Source organism: Perca fluviatilis, chromosome 1 (assembly GCF_010015445.1).
Source record: "Perca fluviatilis chromosome 1, GENO_Pfluv_1.0, whole genome shotgun sequence".
NCBI lineage: Eukaryota > Metazoa > Chordata > Actinopteri > Perciformes > Percidae > Perca > Perca fluviatilis.
In genome coordinates this window covers 33406047-33426131 of record NC_053112.1, presented here as the reverse complement: position 1 = coordinate 33426131, position 20085 = coordinate 33406047, and the positions used below count along the sequence as shown (strand labels likewise).

General features: G+C 39.8%; 1 protein-coding gene across 1 annotated transcript; it reads right to left on the bottom strand.

Moving 5' to 3' along the window:
• Positions 1 to 131: 131 nt before the first annotated feature.
• On the bottom strand, positions 132 to 19519 carry cpe (carboxypeptidase E). The gene is made up of 9 exons (XM_039809775.1): positions 19112 to 19519; positions 7576 to 7772; positions 7303 to 7470; positions 6469 to 6586; positions 5026 to 5208; positions 4036 to 4175; positions 3170 to 3269; positions 2531 to 2649; positions 132 to 1416 (listed from the first exon to the last, which is right to left on the bottom strand). Exons 1-9 carry the CDS (start codon positions 19350 to 19352, stop codon positions 1318 to 1320), a joined length of 1365 nt encoding a protein of 454 aa, XP_039665709.1. The 5' UTR covers positions 19353 to 19519; the 3' UTR covers positions 132 to 1317.
• Between the last annotated feature and the right edge of the window lie 566 nt (positions 19520 to 20085).

Sequence of the window (20085 nt, the reverse complement as noted above, 5' to 3'; positions counted from 1 at the left end):
GGATCTAACCACCAACTAGTGTACACTGCTCATTCGTCCATTGCATCAGTTAATGCATGTAGGACAATCCCAGTTTCTGTCCGTAAATACTTTCACGCGAATGAGCTAAAACAAAGGCGACAAGACTGCAGTTTGACAACATAAAGAGGGGAGTTTTATTGATCAGTTCATTCTTTACATTTGTAACTTTTTCTATAGATATACATTCAATATATTCTTTCTGCGGTCTCGAACCAAATGAACTGCATCCATACATCAGCTAAACAAGATTAGTGTTAATTTATTCTTGAAAAAACAACTTGTACATGTACCACAGTTCCTCATGTACCACAGTATTTCCTGTGTAGTAAACATACAAAGGAATGGCTTTGGATAGATTGAGATGGGCAGATTTATAGGTGTTATGGCCTTGTTTTCTTTGATGTTATGTAGTAACAAAAACCACACATTTCTTGCTATACCTATAGTTCATAAATACAGTACATAGGCTATTATAACCATTCATCTTGTGCTAAAATCAAAGCTGTGCTGCTGTCAGTTTAGAAAAAAAAATCTCAACATCAATAACATACAGAGAAATGGGCTTGTCTGTGTAGATTGTTTGCAATATGTTTGCAGTGATTTTACAGTGTTAATGTCCCATATTTTAAAACCATAGAATTGTATTTTTTATATTACAGGGAAAGAAACAGTGTGCGTGTGCGTGCGTGTGTGTGTGTGTGTGTGTGTGTGTGTGTGTGTGTGTGTGTGTGTGTGTGTGTGTGTGTGTGTGTGTGTGTGTGTGTGTGTGTGTGTGTGTGTGTGTGTGTGTGTGTGTGTGTGTGTTCGCAAGTTGAATTACTTGGAATTGAAAGGGTGTTTTTTGTGTTGTATATTTACTGGAGAAACAGAGAAAATTAAAACAGGAAAAAAAGTATGAATTATTTTGGACAGAGCCATGTGGTAATGATGTAAAAAGCTCTTTTACACACATAATTACACAGTCACTCATTGGTTATATAGATGGGTGCCATGGTTACCAAATCACGTGTACGATAAAGAACACAATACCACAGAAATCAACACCGATCTCACTGCCCTCAAACTACCTGTAAATTCCTCCTGTGTCCGTCAGTATATGTTTCTATCTGCAGGATATCTTACAGGAGTATGAGGCAAACCATTAATAAACAGTAATAATCAATTAAAATAATGATCGAAAGAGAACAAAACAAATAAAGAGACAATATATTCTTTTTTTAGAGTGGACGGGCACACAGAATGTTGAATATATTACATCGATGTGCGGACGGTCCGATTATTAGCAAGACAAGCGCTTTAGAAGTTCAGTGTCTCCGACATCATCTTCCACCAGTCCATCAGCTCCTCCCGCTCCTCCTCCTTTCTCTCCATCAGAGACTCCAGCTCAAAGTCCACCTGAGACAGAGAGAGAGCGACATGGAGACAGAGAAGACGTGAAGAAGTTAAAAATGCAGTAGAGTCACCTTTTTTGAACTTTTTATAGAGCTTAATTTCCCACCAAAGACAGACTTGTTTTCAATTTTTCAGACGTAAACAAACCAAGACTCATCCTGGAGGGCTTGAATAATAAGGCTGTTCTTATTCTATATTTTTCTAATTATTACCAAATCCCATGAAAAGACCAAAGCCACCAATGTGTTAGTCTGTCTCTCAATGCTCAATACATGTGTGGCTCTCAGCACCAAACTAAAGTCATTCCTAAGACATAACTCTTTAATACGGGTCACAAATAAGTACAGTAATACACATGTGTTGCTCTAGTGAGTATTTCCGAAAAAAAATACACAAAGTTGTACCCAGTGCAAATGTGTGGCTCGCTGATGTGGTTTTAATAGTTTTGTACAACAATGAGGTCTAGGAATAAGCTATATAACATTTTAGCTACATAGATAATACTTATTAGCAGGATACATTCATTATACGTTTGGTCTTTTCGTGGGATTTGTTGACAATATAGGGTTATGAAATGAAGTGTTCTTAAATATGTATCGATTTGTTTTCGAACAGTCACAAGCCAAAAAGGTTGAGAACCTTCAAAGGATCAAATTTTATTCTGTTCTTCTTGGGTGCTTTTCAGTAGATAAACCCTGTCCGGATATAAACTGTTTATAATGAACAAGATGTAAGTGAGGCATCAGATCCTAACTAGACACTTACTTGCAGGTTTTCAAAGGCTTTATTTGCCATTTGTGCATTTGTAAAAATGATTTCGACAGTCCAAGCATCAGTCAAATATACAGTATATTTTAAGCTGGAGGTGCCTGAATATAGTGATCAAGTTAAAGTTTTCCAAATATTAGTCAATTGCTTAAATATTCCTCATTCATTATACTGAGTTCTTACTCAAACGCTCTAATATTAGGATATTTACAATAAATCTGCAGTTTGCCTCAGACTGAAATAAAAAGGCTATTTGTACAGGATGTAAACTACCCTTGTGGAAACATGAAATGAGCACACAGTGAATGTGAGGCAGATTGTGTTGGGTTAATTTGTCTGTGAGTCTTACCCTGGCTGCAGGGCTGTAGGGAACAGCCACCTTCTTGATCACAGTCAGGTATCCTGGGGCAGAGGCTGCTACTTTGTAGTTTCCTGGAGCCAGGAGGCGCCAATAGTCTCCATCTTTGGCTACAAAATACACATTTTCTCATTAATACATGTAAGTAAGAAACAAACGGAACATCCAACAGATCCTTACAACATAAAGTGTTTTGAGTTCCTGTTACTATCAAGGTAGTATGATGAAAATAAAAAATAAAAATAAAAATCAGCTGCTGAAAAAGGTGGTGCAGTACCAGCCATGTCCACCGTATGGCACTATAAGATCTTACCATGACATTTCTCATAGTCTGGCTCAATGGATGTACATTGCTGGGATAAAGCCTGACATCCGCTTATCTCTCAAGCGCCAGATGTTCCTCCCTCTCGCTATCTCTGTCGGCACTTAGAGAGGTGCGATTGGTTTAAAGAAATACAAACAAGCCAGAGTGTTTTCCTTACCCTATCCCAGAATAGATAGGTGGTCTAGCCACATCATACTGCAGTGCTTACACAGCGCTATGGAGATAGGTCTGGCAATGCAAGACTACGTTTCTCACATCCCATCACAGCTCATGTCGATGGGGTATGGTTGTCAGGATGCTGATACCTGTGGTGATGTCATGGTCAATGCCCTCCACAGAAATGCTGGCATTGGAAATGGGGTTTCCCTGGAGGTCACGCACAAAGCCCTTTACACCCCGGTGAACCTACATACACACACACACACACACACACACACACACACACACACACACACACACACACACAAAGGCATAATCAAGGCTTGGTTCAAGGAAAGAGAGAAAAAACAAAAGAGAAACAAAAAATGACAAAGACATTTTAGATCCTTTACCCAACTGTAAAAATAAATGTGGATCCTGGGAATAGAGAGAGAACTACAGCAACTTTCACCACAACCAATGTTTGCAAGTGGTGTTATGTTATCTAAGGTAAGGGTGGATTGTTGTGACTTTGACACCTACCAACTCTCAACGCTGGTTTCTTTTAGGTAATCTTCCCCCAACCTTAACATAATCATATCTTGACCATAAAGTGACTGATTTGACCATAGGTGTCAAATCAGAAAATGCATCTTGAGTTTTTTTTTTGTTGGAATAGTCACACTCACAAGTTGTTATATTTTAGCCCTAAGGTATATCTTAACTTTCACTTTTTTTCTTAGATTCAGATTTTGCTTTTTTTTATAATTATTTAAAGTAATGAGCATTGTTGTAGGTGCCTGAGGCCTAAGATTTCCATTGCCAATGACTACTTCTGTTATTGTTATGCACAAGACTAATAAAGAACCTTGAGCTAGAGCATCATTATTTAGATTTTGAGTCATTGCTGTTTCAAATGTTAATTTGGAATGACCTCAAAGAATTATTAAAGCCAGATTCAAAACTACATTCCATTTACCATTCAAACTAGACATGTTCAAGACATATTTATAGTCCTGGTGGTATTGCCTACCTGCTCGATGTAGTTGATCAGTGAGTTGCGGTTCTGCTCCCAGTAGGACTTGAGTGTGTCCTCATTGGGGAACTTGTCACAGCTGAGCTCCAGAGTGATCTCAAAACAATTGCTGCTGAGGTAGTTGAAATCCTGCATTCCTATAATGGGTCAGTTAAGAAAAAAAAGGAGGAGAAAGAGAGCGATACTGGTATTAAAGAGAGAAAGTGGCATGAAGTAGAGCTGTTGCCTAGGACAGTGGTGAACATTTCTAATTGAAATAAAAGTCCAGTAAGTCTGGTTTTGTGATTTTCAGTCAGCTTGTAGGGTTATAATGGGCTAGATTTAGTTAAAAAGTACTTTAGACACGTTAGTTACATATGACTGTTTTTTTCAATAACATTTTAAATAGAGCCTGGCCAGTCCAATACACCAGCAGCTGATTTGCGCTTATATACACCAATATATCTGTATTGTTGCAAATGCTGGATGATAAGTAAGATTTTGCAGAACAGAAATGCCAAAAAAAAGTTTGTGGTCATTTGGAAGTGTGTTGCCATTGCTTAACCTGTACCCTAGAGAGCACTGGCATACTTATTTTTCGATTGTAAAACGTCCCCATAAATGCATATCTTCTTTTGTATGAAACAGGATCCTTATCAAAGATGTTCATGTGTTCATGTAAATTGATTTGTAGATAGAGTACGGTAGAGAGTTAACAGGAAATCAAGCAAAGAGAAAGGGATGGGGGTGACAGGCAACAAGGGTCCCCAGACAGATTCAAACAGAGGATGTCGCGATTGCATTGTCAGGGTCTTAAATCCCTTGGCAACCCAGAGCACCCCATATTGTCCGAGTATATGTACACTAACTCTCAAATCAATAATCGATCATATCAATTTTAATATCAGCCTCAACCAAATCTAGCCCAGTTTTAGCCTGTAATCCTAGTCGTCTCTTTACCTACAAATGACCACACTACACACACATGTTTTGGCGTTGGTCTCTTACCTCCTGGCACGCTGTACCAGGCCCCTCCGTTAGTGATGCCATCTTTGAAGCTGGAGTCATCATCGTTCTTACGGCAGGGAGCTCGGTTAGGGTCAGACATGACTGGGTTGTATATGGAGTAGGCCCTTGCCAGAGACTTGAACATCACATCATCTGGACTGGAACTGTACTCATGGGTAGAGCCTTAGAAGAGGAACGAGAGGGCACAATGTTTAGACAGCGCCTGTGATTTATTTGTCAAAAAGTCCATAGTAACACTTGCTCTCTCTCCTGAGATGATCGACCAATCAGTGACGAGAGTCATCGCTTTGATCTGCTGCCAATCACTCGCGCTCAGACAGGAGAAGGGCACAGACCGCAGCAGCTGTAAAACGGACTTTTCTCTATCTTTTCTTTCCCGTTCAGCCTTGAAGTGATGTGTGTTTAGCCCAGAACGTAAGTTAAAACTATTCTGTCATGGGTTTTACTGCCTCGTCATCTGTGTAAATGTTAAAATATTCATATATTCCAATAAGTGTTCAGCTACTATGTGGATAAGTTTTGTCCCTGTTACGACGTGACATTTATTTGGAGACAGATATATTATCGCCTTGATAATATTGCTGTTGCTGTGTTTCTTATTGCATAGCTGATAGATGTGCAGATTGTTTAATATTATTTGTGCAGCCACGTGTTGATATTCAAGTTGTGTTAGGACAATTTGCTAGCAAGGTGCAATCGCCAGTAAACAGACTAGCGCTGTGGAGCCACGTGCTTAGCTATTAAAGGTGTATTACACTGTTTGCTCCATTATAGATATGTGTGCTGTAATACATGTGGCTTATTCTCAGTTTGTCTTACTGAGCAATATGTTACATTTATGTTAATTATTACTGAGAAATGAATATAATTCTTAGTATTGTTTCCTGTTATATGCTGGTGGCTATAACATTTAGTTTTTAGTAAATAATGTTCATAGTAAGTCAAATGCTTATTAAAGTGCATTATTATTTTGCTTATATTTCAGACTTCACATGTAACACTAACTTCATGTTTCGAGTCATAAATAAATCTTCCTGGATCTCAAAGTCAGACATCTCTGGTTCAAGTTCTTACTGGACACCCTACAGCAGGCCAGGGTTTCAGTAGCCAGATTTTCAGTAGTTTTTACAGTTCATTGAACACCTGCATCTGCAACACATTAAATGGGTGCCTGCGCAAACACATTTTGTATACTTTGAGCAATAATGCCCAGGAAGCCTTGGAAGGAAACAATTTCCATCTGATTTAAATTACAATTACGCCATTCTGAAGTAAAAACTAATAAAATGTTTGTTGTTTCATTTATAGGTCAACTATTTGTCTCATTAAATCAGTGGAAACATGTTTTACACAATTTAACAACCCAAACAGAAAAACAAGGGATGTGTTTGAGATTGTGCGTCCGCATATGTGTTTACGTACCAGTGCGGGTTTCATCATATGGGTAGTTGGCCACCACATCTCCTCCATGCAGGTTAGCTGAGAGGACGAAGGGGATATCCATGATCCAGTGGATCACTGCCTTGGTCTCTGGAGCCAGCTGCAAAGGCAAAATTACTAATACTTTAAAATACATACTGCACCTACAAACAAGTCAAAGAGGCATTTCTTGATGTAAAATATCCACACTTCCAACCTACACACAATAGATGTCTTATAAAGCATTAAAAGATAAGTCTTGTGATATTCTATATTTTTCTTATTGATCCTACATCACCTGCGCCATAGAGTTCTATTGTTAACGAAAACACATCACACTGTTGCACTGGTTGACATGTTCCTAGAAAATGTTCTGTAGTACCTGCAATCATTTTTGCAGGTACCTTTTTTTTTTGGGGCCACTTGGGGGCAGCAGAAACAACACAACACTGACATGTCATCACTTATTATCTCTTTTAGCCTATGCTTTCAGCTCAGTTTTTGGTCTTGGAGGGAAATATCTGGCTATTTTAGCTGCTAAATGCTCCACTAGTTACTAACTGTCTCTGTCTGCTGTTTGGTGCTAAGCAGGTAGTGTACTGGATTTGTTTTTTTTTGCTTTTTCACTGAAAACAGTTGTCTGCTGCAGTCGAAAACGACACTATGAGAGCGGTGAGAGTGAACCAAAACAGCTTATGTTACAGGCCAGGCAGCTAAACAATAAAAAGTCAAGGGGAGCTGCAGATTTAGGTGATAATTCTCTGTATGTTCATCACTACAAGCGACTTTGTCCTTCAATCACTTATACTGTCTGCATATGTGTGTCTGGTTGCGTACCTTGGTGTTTTCATCCACAGCCTTCTTCATGTTCTGCAGCAGGTGGTTATTGGCTCCACCCTCCCGCTCGTTGATGTAGATGATTCGGTCCAGATCAGGGAAGTTACGGTTCAGATCCACCCCCTGTGCGTTACTGCGGCCGACAAACCAGTCCTTAATCTCTCCAGGCTGATCAGGAAACAGGGGATGATGTTTAAACATACATAGGAGCGAAGGCGAGTGAGACAGTGTCTTTTTTTACGCAGTGTGTTTCTGTCTTGCCGTGTTCATCACCTGTGAAGCGGCCTTCTCGAAGCCGTCTGGGTTCATGGAGGGCATGAAGTGGATGCGGGTGTTGTGGACGAGGTCGATGATGGTCTCGTTGCCTTGCTGGTACTGGTTGCACAGGTACTGAGCCAGGTAGATGAGCAGCTCTCTGCCCACAGCCTCATTGCCGTGCATGTTGGCGATGTACTTAAACTCAGGCTCACCTGCGGGGAGGAAAAAGACATTTGCTCTTTTAGTGGGACACAGACAGAGCTTTAATTCTACATTCTGTACAGCGTCTTTACAGCTCAGAGCAAAAAGGCTGAACTAAATTGGAATGAGACAAATGTTATGAGCATGTTAACAAAATGAATGCACCTTTTTACCAGCTGGAACCAATTCATACTTAACTTTACATAACACAAATGTGACACGTAATCACAATCACAATTGGAAATATCACAACAACATCACAATAGACACAAGAGAAGGCCACTGATAAGCATTGTCATTTGTTAGGGAGGTGACCCTGGACACACACACACACACACACACACACACACACACACACACACACACACACCATTAGACTACAACACTGGATCCTCACACTCTAGCTGTGACAAACACACTGACTCAGCTGAAAGGTTAAACAGATTTAAACTCCAGTCCAGAACTGCATTTGGACAATAATGACCAAGAGACAGTGACTCACTTATTGAGTGACGCTGTCACAGATTATTCTGCCTGAATCTAGCTGGAGTGACAGGTCTGGGGTCAGATTCGACTACATCACAAAGAGTTTGACTCCAGGACAGGATGTTATAAAATTAGGGATTTTCTGCGACATTTAAACCTCCTGCTGTTTGTGGCTTGTAATCAGTGAGTCGAGATGAGATATAAAACAGGAAAAAGCAGCAAATACTTACATTTGCAACGCTGGAGTCAGAGATTATTGGTCTTTTTTTTTTTCTTGGTAAATTACTTTTCAATGAATATCGGAATTGTTGTCGATTAATCAACTCATCATTTCAATCTTACACCACTTCTGCTGATGCTTTCTGAATGTGCTGGCATACGAATATTACAGACCCTTTACCTTCTTTGCTTTTGTTTCTCATAGTAGACATTGGTTTTATATTTGAGAGCTATTTATTACGTAAAGCGTGCTCAGTCAAACCGTGTTTTAATGACCAGGGTGCTAACCATCTGTTTGATAAACTAATTAGCCGTTACTTCTCTTTATGTATGCCAATGCAAACACATGCACATTAGCATGAGGGAACTTCTACTAAGGAGCTAAAGCCCTATAACAAGAGGATGACTAAGTATGAGCTACAATGTACAGTGCACACTCTTTTGATTAACTACAAACCAGAGAATAGTGGCTTTTTGTGGCTGTATACGAGAATAAAGAACATTTTCCAAGCGCTGAGGAATGAAAAAAATGTCTTTTGTTCAGATCAGTTACAAGTTAGGAAATGTAACCTAAGAGCAGCAGATGGAGAGGGTGTGTGTGTGTGTGTCTGTTGGTGTTTTTGAAGCCAAATTGCAGCAGGGGTCCAGTTTTTATTGAGGGGCTTTTTGTGTGTGTTTACATTGTTGTTTTTTTACATTTACTCTGATTTAACAATTTTCTTTTTCGCCTATTTAAACTTTTCAAATCATTAAATTAAATGTGTTGCCTGCATAAAAAAATTGTGCTTTTAAGATGCAAGTGCACATGTGTGTCAATATTTTCCCATTTGCATGTTTTTGATCCATTTTAGCGTTTTTCTTTGAGTGTTTGATGTATCCCAGTGGCTATACACACACACACACACACACACACACACACACACACACACACACACACACACACACACACCCAGCACACATCTGGTAGTCAGTTTATTTTTAAACACTTGAATCTGGTTGCTCTAATGATTTCAAGACTACAATTAACTCTTTCTGTTCTGACGTTGGTGTATGGTTTTTACAGGCGTCAGAGGCCTTACAGAGCTGTCAAACACACGCACGCATGCAGACACACACACACACACACACACACACAAACACTTTGAAGTTGGACTCTGCCAAAATGAATTACTATGATTCAAGCTATTACACAGATGCTCAGTATCTGGAGACCTTTCCTTTCTCCAACACATGCATACTTCCTTTTGTATTAATATCATTAATTTAACAGTTTTTGCTAACTCACGATTATTTAACAGCTCTGTTTACTCTTTTTACACACATAAACGCACACATTTTTGACCAGAGGGTTTGTTTTTGCAGAAAGGCAACCATGATGCATCTCTGTGTAGGGGGTACAAATCAAAATGTAATTTCCCTTCTGGAGCCGAATGTGTCGTCTTCTCCCTTTTTTCTCAATTCATCCCTCGTCTGTGTCAAACTGCCTGTACCTCGCTGAGCTTTTATTCTCTTGTGCGCAAACATATCCTCACACTCAAAAGGAAAAGAAATAGTGCACATGATTTCTGCTACATGAGAAACTCCATTTGACATTTTCTAACCTCTCATATCGGCACATGTGGTTTTTGGACGGTTCACTTTTGATGTGACAACAATTTCCCCATTTGCGTTTCAGAAACAGAAACAAAGTTCACAGATGAACTCATTACATGTAAAACATTTCATATGCGGTTAATGCACACAAGTAGTAGTGTTTGTACATTTAAAACAAAAAAGATGGACAGTGGGCACACCTTCAACCCAAATTGGCTACAGGCACAGGAAAACTGCAGCGTACAAAGGCCAAGGAGGGGTAGTCCGCACACTAATTATTGCAAGCTTCCAAGGATTCAAGGATGCAGCATTCTGACCTTCAAGGATCTTCTTTGGGCGAATATTTGACGGGGTTATGTTGTCCAAATTGTAGGTGGAGCTGTCATTTTTTTGGTTGCAACTAACAACTGGACTTATTTCGTCCATAAAATGTAAGTAAATTGAGAAAATAGCAGTTTACACAGTTTCCCAGAGCTCAATGTGTTGTCTTATAAAGTCTTGTTTTGTCCAACCGTCCGACAGTCCAAAACCCAAATATATTCAGTTTGCAATAATATATAAAACAGAGAAAAATAGCAAATCTTCACATTTCAGAAGCTGGAGAATGATTCATTGTTTCCGCTGATTCATTGTTTCCGCTTTAGTAGCCTATAGATGTCCTGCTTTTTGTACACATGTATGTTTGCTTGAAGAAGAATTTGAAGAACTTCGTATTTGCGAGCTTGCGATATTCAGTGTGCAGGCAACCGCTCCTTTTCCGTGCTTTTTATACATTTCACGTGTGAAAACATATGAGGGAGCGGTGGAGATCTACAGAATGTGTGTGAAAGCGTGACGGGGCACAGCTCCTCACATAAACTGTCCACTCTCCGCACGTCGATGACGTCATACATCTGCATCATCTTACGCTTTGTCCGGAGTCATCAAAAGCTTCTGGCAGGTGATCAATATGGTCTCCTAGGTGACCACGTAATAATGACTGCTGCTGCAACGTCATTAGGGAAGCGCCACATTAGAGTGCTCTCAGTCGTCGTGGCAACCCTGACACGGCAGGTGCTTAGGGAGACAAATCATCCCGGAGGGTGAGTAAACACTCTCTCACTCTGCGTCTGTCTGTCTGCCTGTCTCGTGCTCGTGTACACACACACACTCATGTATACAAGCAGTTTGTTAGCTCGGAATGACTGCCAGCTCTGACATCGGATGTTACACGGATATATGTCAAACGGCACAGAACTAACAAAATATTTTGCACATTAATCGGTCAATTGACAAATGACTAAGGGGCAACTTTTTTGACAATCCCGTAATTGTCAACTGAATCTCTGTCGGAAAAACCCAAACATTTAAAGGCATAACCGTAGGCATTTAAAAACAATTTTTATGACTTTACACTAAACTATTTCATACACCAAACAATTAATCAATTATTAATCAGAAAATAATCAGTAGATTAATCAATCTATAAAAAATGATCATTATTTGCAGGCTTAGTAAATATGCAACACAACTTCTAACACAAAATATTTTGTGATTTACTAGGTAACAAAAGGAGATATTCATAATCCCCTCTGGTTAAGTCTTTCCATTGAGTATATCAACAAAATGCAAAAATAATTTTGAACCTAGTTTTTTTCAATGGTCAAATTCGTCACGTCAAAATAGATGCAAATTAGCGCATATTTAATTATATATATATCCTGATTAGCATATTTAAACATAAAATTATAGAAAACTTGCAATACATATTTTTCTCCTATTCATGTGAGTAATCAACTGGTAAAGTTTCATGGTGATATCTGTTAGTTAAAAACGTTACCCTATTCACCTGTAGTGTCTTGCCTTAATCCATTAATTGTTCCAGCTCTAATGTTTATAAATTTGAGGTCCATATTCTACATTAACTGGTGTAGAGATAGCAGTACAATTTCAACAATTCTTCATTTACAGTTTTTGATGATTGCTTACACACTGAAATCGAACGTATTACACAATTATCAAAACCTTACACTCAAGGAGCAAAACATCGGCCCAGATGTGCACCATTATAAGCACAATGTCAGCCTCACACTTTTTGCGAAACAACACACACACAGTGATTTGCAAAACAGTAAACACACTTGTATGCATTAGACACAGAAGTATATCATGATGTCACTTCCTTGCAATTCCAAAGCACTGACTGTCAAATGACCACACCTAGGAGCCAGTCACACACAGCCATCAGGTACACAAACACACAAGATTGCTTACAGTTTTTTTTTTCCAATTGCTAAAACACAATTTTGCAAACTAGGCTGGTTTTATCAAAAGACTTAACATAATTCACAAAACCACACACCCAAACTGCAAAATACCTCATATATCCTGCAAAATGAAGCACTGCAACCAAAACTACATATAGCATTATCAAAATCAAACTTTTGCACCAAATGGCACACACTTCATTCATATTAGATTCTTGTCTAACCAACTACACACTGTTGGGCATAATGAAAAGCGCTCTTATCTTTAGTATGCTTTGCCATAATACTAAAATAGTTCAACTTATAGAAAATTCTTTAGATTGTTCACATGCACAGACATATTTGCAGATACACACACATGCTCTTGAAACTTTTTTTTTTTTCCACCAAACATGTCAGTGCAACATATGCACAGCAGATATATTTATATTGGACTGAACAAAAATATGCTCACAAAAACAAATTGCAGAAAAAATATATAGAAAAAAAAGAGGCATCATAGTACTTCCTGATTGAAGTGGTAACAATGACTGTAACCATTGAGCCAGTTAGGTCATGTAGTGTCATTATAAATGGCAGTGTTTTGAAATGGCAAACGTGACTTTATGTCAGATTGTTGTGTCTCACGCAGAGAACCGTGTTCAGTGCATTTAGAAAGTGCCATTTTGAATTGCAAAATGTGTGTAAAGCAGAAAATGTGTTTAGACTTTTGGAGACTTGAGAAGAGGTTTTGCTCTCGGTGTGTCAGTTTAAATAACTGTGCTATGCATGTCATTTTAGTGTGTTAGCAATTGGAAAAAACTGTAATTGTAGACATGCCATTCAGGTTTAAGCACTATAAAAATGCAGCAGGTAAGTCTAGTATTTTCTGTACTGTATTTTCAGTTTTTCAGTTTTTTCAGATCTTTTACTGTAATTGTAACCTGTACGGGATACAGTAGTTTATGTGTGTCTGTTGTTTGCTGAGCTAACAGTGGTATGTGCACTACTGTAGTACTGTAGCATGAAAACTGGGACATGTTTTGTTGTGATTCTCCATGTTGACATGTTGACTGATTTGGGTATGTGGAGAGATATAAATTATATTTTCCTCATTCTGCAGCATTGGTCTTGTGTAGTGTTTGCTGAACTTGTATATTTGCACTTTCTCTGTGTACTTCATATACAGTACTCTAATCACTGAGAAGTAGAATTGCTTGAAGTGTTTTAGGTCAGCAACAGCAGTGTGTAGCTGGTTCAAACAGAATTAAGACATATGAAACGTGTGTGTTTCATATGGTAACAAAGTATGTTTTTTATAAATTAGTGTATAATTTTTGCAAGAGTGTTTCATTTTCCAAAGGATCTGAAATGTTCTGCTAATTGGGTGTGTGGTTGTGCTAATGGAAAACCGGTCCCTGTTTTCAAAAAAGTGCTTAAGCAATCGAAAAAAAGAGATAAAACAACTACCATTTTGTTAGCATCCACCGACAATCTATCCCATGAGCCCCAGCAACTGGTATACCTTCAAAGCCTTGTAAATAACTGATGTTATGTGTGAGGTAAAATGCCAACACGGTTATAAAATGCTTACAAAATGGAAAACCCAATCAACATGTTTCAGCTTTTTGAGAAAGACGAATAGAAGAAACCCTGTAGAAGAAAACCTACTGAGGCGAGTGAAAGGAGGAGGGACAGGCTGTCTGCTGCTTGTATGGCCAATTCACAACATGACATGAAGTGACATCACAGAATGAATGTTGAGATGCACCATACAGTATGAAGCATGCAAACCACACAAAAACAAAATATAAAAGGAATGGTGGAAAAAGAAAGAAAATGAAAATATGTGCAGGAAAAAGCAAGAAACAGAAAGCAACACAAATGAGAAAGGTACTAGTCTGCGCATAGTGAAGGCAGAGAGGAGGAGGAGGATGCATGTTAGTGTCTGATGTATAATAAATGACCTCTGACTGGTGCCTTGGCCTTTCTCTCATCTTCTTTCCGTTCCTGGCTCTCCCTTATTCCCTCTACATTCTTTTGCCCATCCCTTTTCTTCTCCCTCGTCACCCTTACACACATTTCCCGGTTTCTCAATTACCATTCCTTTCTTTTTTGTCTCTTTTCACCGGCTCGTCCTTCCTCTCAGCTGTTTTTGCTATCTCTACTTGAGGAGGCTCCTCACAGCTAAAATGTCCAAACAGTGCACTGGGTGTATACTCTGTTCTCTATTGTAATGTGTAATATTAAACCAATGTCTGCCTGTGTCTCACTTTATATTCAATATGTCATTTGATATGACCAGATCCCGCAGTGTGTCTGGCTGCTATACACGTTTGACTGAGCATCTGTGCGCGTGCTCACTGGGGATTACATACTTCCTCCGTCATCTGATAAAACAGTCCAGCGTCTCCCCCACATGAGATGGTCTCTACAGCATACTGGATGAAGCAGTCCCTCATAGACCTACTGACATGATTTTTTTTCACCTTCAGACAAAACCAAACCCATTACAAGATAGGATTTCTCATCCTACTTGAAGCCTTCTGAATAGTTCCAGACATGAGAGTCAAAAGAAATTAGCCAGAGCCCATTTCACTGGAGAGAAGCCCCCCTTTTCAGCTCTTGTAGGCCTACACTTAAATATGACCCAGCTGCCAGAAGTAAAACACCTCCTTCTAATGAGAAAACACCCATGTTTAGTAGCGTAAGAAGTATTCAAAGTAGCAATATCACATTAAAACATAAAAGTCCTGCATTCAAAATCTTACTAAGGTAAACATACATAGTAATTACTATCATCAAAATGGACTTAAAGGTACAATATGTAACTTTTCTGCATTAAAATGTCTAAAAACGACGATTACCTATGTTATATATTTTTTTGAGTTGTGTAGTTGCACTATCCCAAATGTTTCCATCAAATGGCAAACCCAAAGAAATCTGTTATTTTATTTTCAGACACGTCACGTTTCATTTAGTCGCCCGTCAGTGGCGTCATATAACCTTTCACCATCTAGTTACTCGTAACTTCCGTCAAAACACGGGCACCCAGATGCTACGTGCGAGAGTAATTGTAAATCATACAATGTCACAGAAAAAAATACTGGTAACACTGCTTTTTCTGCCAAAAGGCATCATTTTGTGATTAATTACATGCCACATTGCAACACAGTAATACAGCTGGGAGATGTTCTCCTGCTGCTGACAACGGCAAACGAACATCCTCGCCGTCCTGGAGATTCCCCCTGCAATCCCCACCCACAGCCGTCTCTCAGCATGTTGAGTAAAATCCAAAAGGTGACATTGGCATGTGAAATATACTGTGATAGTGTGGTTTTAGCTGCTGGCTAATCATTAGCTAATCATTAGCCAGCAGCTAATGTCTAAACGTCTGTTTAGCGTCTAAACGTCTGTGTTTACAATCCATTGTTTTGGTTGAGAGACCCCTAGCGCAGAGAAAGTTACATATTGTACGTTTAAAGTAAAAAAAGTAAACATGATTTAGAACGGCCCCTGTTAGAGTTCTATTAATATGTTTACACTATTATATTGTTGAATTTTTTGTAGTTTCTTTGAATACTGTTGGGTAGTGTATATCAGCAATAAGACATTCAAATGTTCAAGCTCATCATGTGTTTTAAATGTAAAATTTGTATAAAGTCACATATACCAGACATTCTCGAGTAAGTGTCAAGAAATTAAAGCAAAAGTGTGGCATGCTAGTCTGCACGCTAAATATGAAGCTAGCAGCTGGTTAGCTTAGCTTAGCACAAAGACATGAAACAGGGGCAAACAGTGAGCATGGCTCCATCCAAAGGTAACAAAAAAAAGCCAACCAGCACCTCTAAAGCTCACTGACAAACACATTATATTTTCAGTTTGTTTAATCTGTACAGAAGTGTGAAAATGACAATTCGCTATAATATGGGGGGGTTATGTGATGGATGATTTCTTGTCACTGAGCAGTTGCCTGGCAACAAGCTGAGACTCCAGGAAGTTACTGTGGTGGGCCAAGTAGTCCACCACATAACCGCCTGTAAAATGGAAAGTTTACACTTCAGTTTTGTTAGGTGCTGGTAGCTGCACTACTAGCTAGAGATTTCTAGCTGAAAACAGTTACCTGATGCAGATAGAAACATTGTGATGAGAGCGGTGAGAGTAAACCTAAACAGTAGGCTACTGGCAGGCCATAAAAACTAAAATAAAGACTATCAAGCACCGTAGAGCTAAGGGGAACTGCAGTATAAGTGTCCCCTTTCACATACAAGTAGTCATGTGATCCATTGCCAATATGACAAAAAATGTGATTATAGGTATATATGTTATAGATGATTTAAGAACAGCACTTGAGTAACTTGAGTTAGGCGTATACTTCCCACCACTGGTCATACTGTCCACTGTACTCACTGTAGGCCTATATGAATAAGTAACCGGTGTGTTAACACTGTTGGCCATAGGCACTTCCTGTGCCGCAGTGTTTGACAGATGGCTGCTTACTGACAGATGCATGAGCTCAGGACTGGCGTCCTTCGGAGCCGGCAAGCCAACCAACCACGAGCTGCCAGTCAGCTCAGTGCACTAAGCCGATCTGTTGCCTCGGCAACTGCTATTTCGACTCCACCTTGGAGTTTCAATACGTTGCGGGGTCAGATGAAATATTGGTAGGGTTACCTAAAATGGGAAGCTTAAAAATGTTTCAGGTCTTTGCAGATTTCACACACACACACACACACACACACACACACACACACACACACACACACACACACACACACACACACACACACACACACACACACACACACTCATCACTATCTCTTCAACCACTGACACTGAAACCATGATCTTCTTCTTCCTTTGCTGTCCTTTGCCATGTCAGTCTCTGGAGCTCTTCTTCTCTGTTTCCTTGCTGTTTCTCCCCCCTTATTCTTGCTCTGTTATGCTCAGCAGAGGTGGAAGGAGAGGAGAGGAGAGGATTGGAGGGGGGAGGGGGAGAGGTGCTGCCCCTGTTAGTGCAGCAGCGGCTTGGAAAGTCATCTGGTATTAATAAGGTCTCCACATCGCTACTGTGACTCATGCCTGCGCACGCCCGCCAGACTATTACGGGCTTATTTAGTACGCACATACGGCCATTAGACTCTGTGACCATGCAAGCAGCTAAATACACACAACCTGCGGTGCACGGTTAAGACCACACAAACACACCCAGAGAAGGAAAATACACCTTAACACAAAAATGCAGCATGAGACATACAGTTGAAACACCACAAACTAGACCGTAAACCACATATACCGTAATTACAGGCAATGTTTTTTTTTTCTTTTGAGGGTTCTGTTTCAAGGTTAATTGGATGAAATGAATCACTTCCTGCTGTATCTAACAGTTCAATCTCCTGTTTAGAGCGTTGGACAGGAATCACTGATCCGTACCCAGACATTCATTAAGGTTAAATGCACTACAGACTAATCCATTCAGGTTGCATTATTGCTCTATTAGGTGTCAACGCAGTGTCCTCTCACTATCAGGAGCACAGAGTGTACCTTTTTATTTAACACTTTGAGCACAAGTTTATTTGGGTGGGGCACTGGTTGTTTGGTTTGGTTTATTAGTAACATTGTAATGTACTTATAAAGTCCGAGATGTCAGACTTCGTCAGGGATTGAACGATAAAGTCCTGGACCTGTTTACGTCATTGTGCCCGGTGATTTCACAGTCCAACAGCCTTTATCAAGGTGGAGAAAACGGAATCATACCATATAGTGTTATTTAATGCCAGACTGAAACCAGACACAAACACGAAGAAGTAAAGGAACATTTCAGAGAATTTGGCTCCCACTGTTTGTTTCCATCACACAAACAGCTCGAGATCATTTAGGGCCCGTCCTTCATTGACTTTTAAAATATGTCATCTACTTCAGCTGTTTTATGGCCAATATTCTGAAACCATCATATTTATTTCAAAGGGATGTCCTAAATGGACCTTTAAATAGCAATACACATAATGTGGATGGTTCTTCTATTTAGGGGTGACTTTAGAAAAAGAAGACATGTGTGCATTGTATCTAACAAACAACAGTGTGGCCCACATTTGCAGTTGGTGTGTAAACTGCTCTTTAAATATCTTCTTCTATGGTTTCTTCCAGCCTGCATGTCCAGCCCTGAAGGAGTGTGGTGGAGATATTGGGATGCCATGACATAACTCGGCTCCACTAAGGAACCATCACAGCCTGTTCTAACCCTATCAGGACATTCATTTAATATTCAATCAAATGCTTCCTCTTTGAAATGCTATAATGCATGAACTATTTTCTCTGATATGTTGCAGCCAACACTGCTGATACTTGTGCTTTTGATCGGAAGGGACGTTGATTCAAAACGCAGCCAAATGAGCCGTGGCATGACCCCCACTGCCTTTGGGATGTTTTCCCCTCAGCATCACGACTCGGGGATAAACACGAAGGGATCTTTATCAACCAGCAAAATGGCGGCTTTGGGTGGCTGATCCTCACAATCTATCTAGATTCCTCTGAAGTGATGCAGCAGGCTGCGCTCAGCGTTATTAACGCGCGGGCACGACACACCTGCGCTCCTCCTCTAGCTGTCATTTCGGCACACATCTCGCCACACTGCTCCTTTCTGCATAATAGCCTAAACCCCTCACTTAAAATAAGAGCATCAGCTATGCGCAGTAGTGCGTGGTGTGTTTGTGTTAATCACAGCGTGTGGTGATGGGCTCCTACAATGAAGGAACAAAGGGAGCGGGATGGGGTGTGCACATTCACCGCATTATGTGGCCGACTTTTTTGGATGCGTAAAAACTGACCAGGCTCGTGCGTCCCGGGGTTGTCGGTCATCTCCAGCACCAGCAGTTCGCGGCCCTCGAAGCTCTCCCCGATGGTGTAGATGCGGGTGATGGTCGGGCACTGCAGCCACACCGACACCAGCGCCTTCCGCAGCTCCTCATAGCGGTGGTACTCGAAGGAGATCTCAGCCTCGGTACCGGCTGCGCTGACCACGGCGACCACTGCGGCCCCGAATAAAACTAGCCAAGTCAAATGTTTCATTTTGACGTGTCCTGTTTTCCTTAAGCCCTGCGTGTGTCTACCTGCGTGTACCTTGGTCCCAAGCCTTATCTCTGTGCTGCAGCCTCGCTTCAGGCTATGAATACTTCTCCCTCTGCTGATCTCTCTCTCTCTCTGGCAGTCTGTGTGTGATGCGCTGCTGTACCTGAGCGCAGACTCCCTCCAGCGGCAAGCCCGACAGAAGACTCTTACATCCGGTCACAATTTTCAAAATAAGACTTTTTATTTTTCGACCCAAGATAAGCTAGCAGAAAGTGTTTATTTTTTAATTTTTAAGATAAATGGAAATATATATATATATTTAATGTAAGTACAAATATAAAACATAACATATGAAAAATAAATAAGTGTCAAAGATATAAACTGGTTAACACTTAGGTGCAAATCCAACTAGTAAAAGCAGGTTATATATCTAGCACAGATACAAAAATGATATTATAATAATATTAATAATAATAATAATAATAATATAAGACATTATGAAATAAGAAGACAAAATACATATTCATGGAATGTAAAATAATCCAATTAATTGTTAAAACTCATTTTATTGTTATTTAGACGCAATGTTATTTATTCCTGCTTCTGTCACAATTGTAGAGTTTATTGGAAGTCAGTTGTATTTCATAATCTGCTCTGTTGTTCTTGACTGACAGACAAAGACTGTTATGAAATAAAATGGTCATTGGGGAAAACATGCAGCAGACTTTTTAAA

Excerpts from the sequence above, each read along its gene's own strand:
- cpe (XM_039809775.1), bottom strand. The coding sequence starts at position 19,352 with ATGAAACATTTGACTTGGCTAGTTTTATTCGGGGCCGCAGTGGTCGCC. Across the intron at positions 4,176-5,025 it reads CTGGTACAGCGTGCCAGGAG|GAATGCAGGATTTCAACTAC; the intron begins GTAAGAGACCAA and ends GACCCATTATAG. Across the intron at positions 1,417-2,530 it reads CCTACAGCCCTGCAGCCAGG|GTGGACTTTGAGCTGGAGTC; the intron begins GTAAGACTCACA and ends TCTCTGTCTCAG.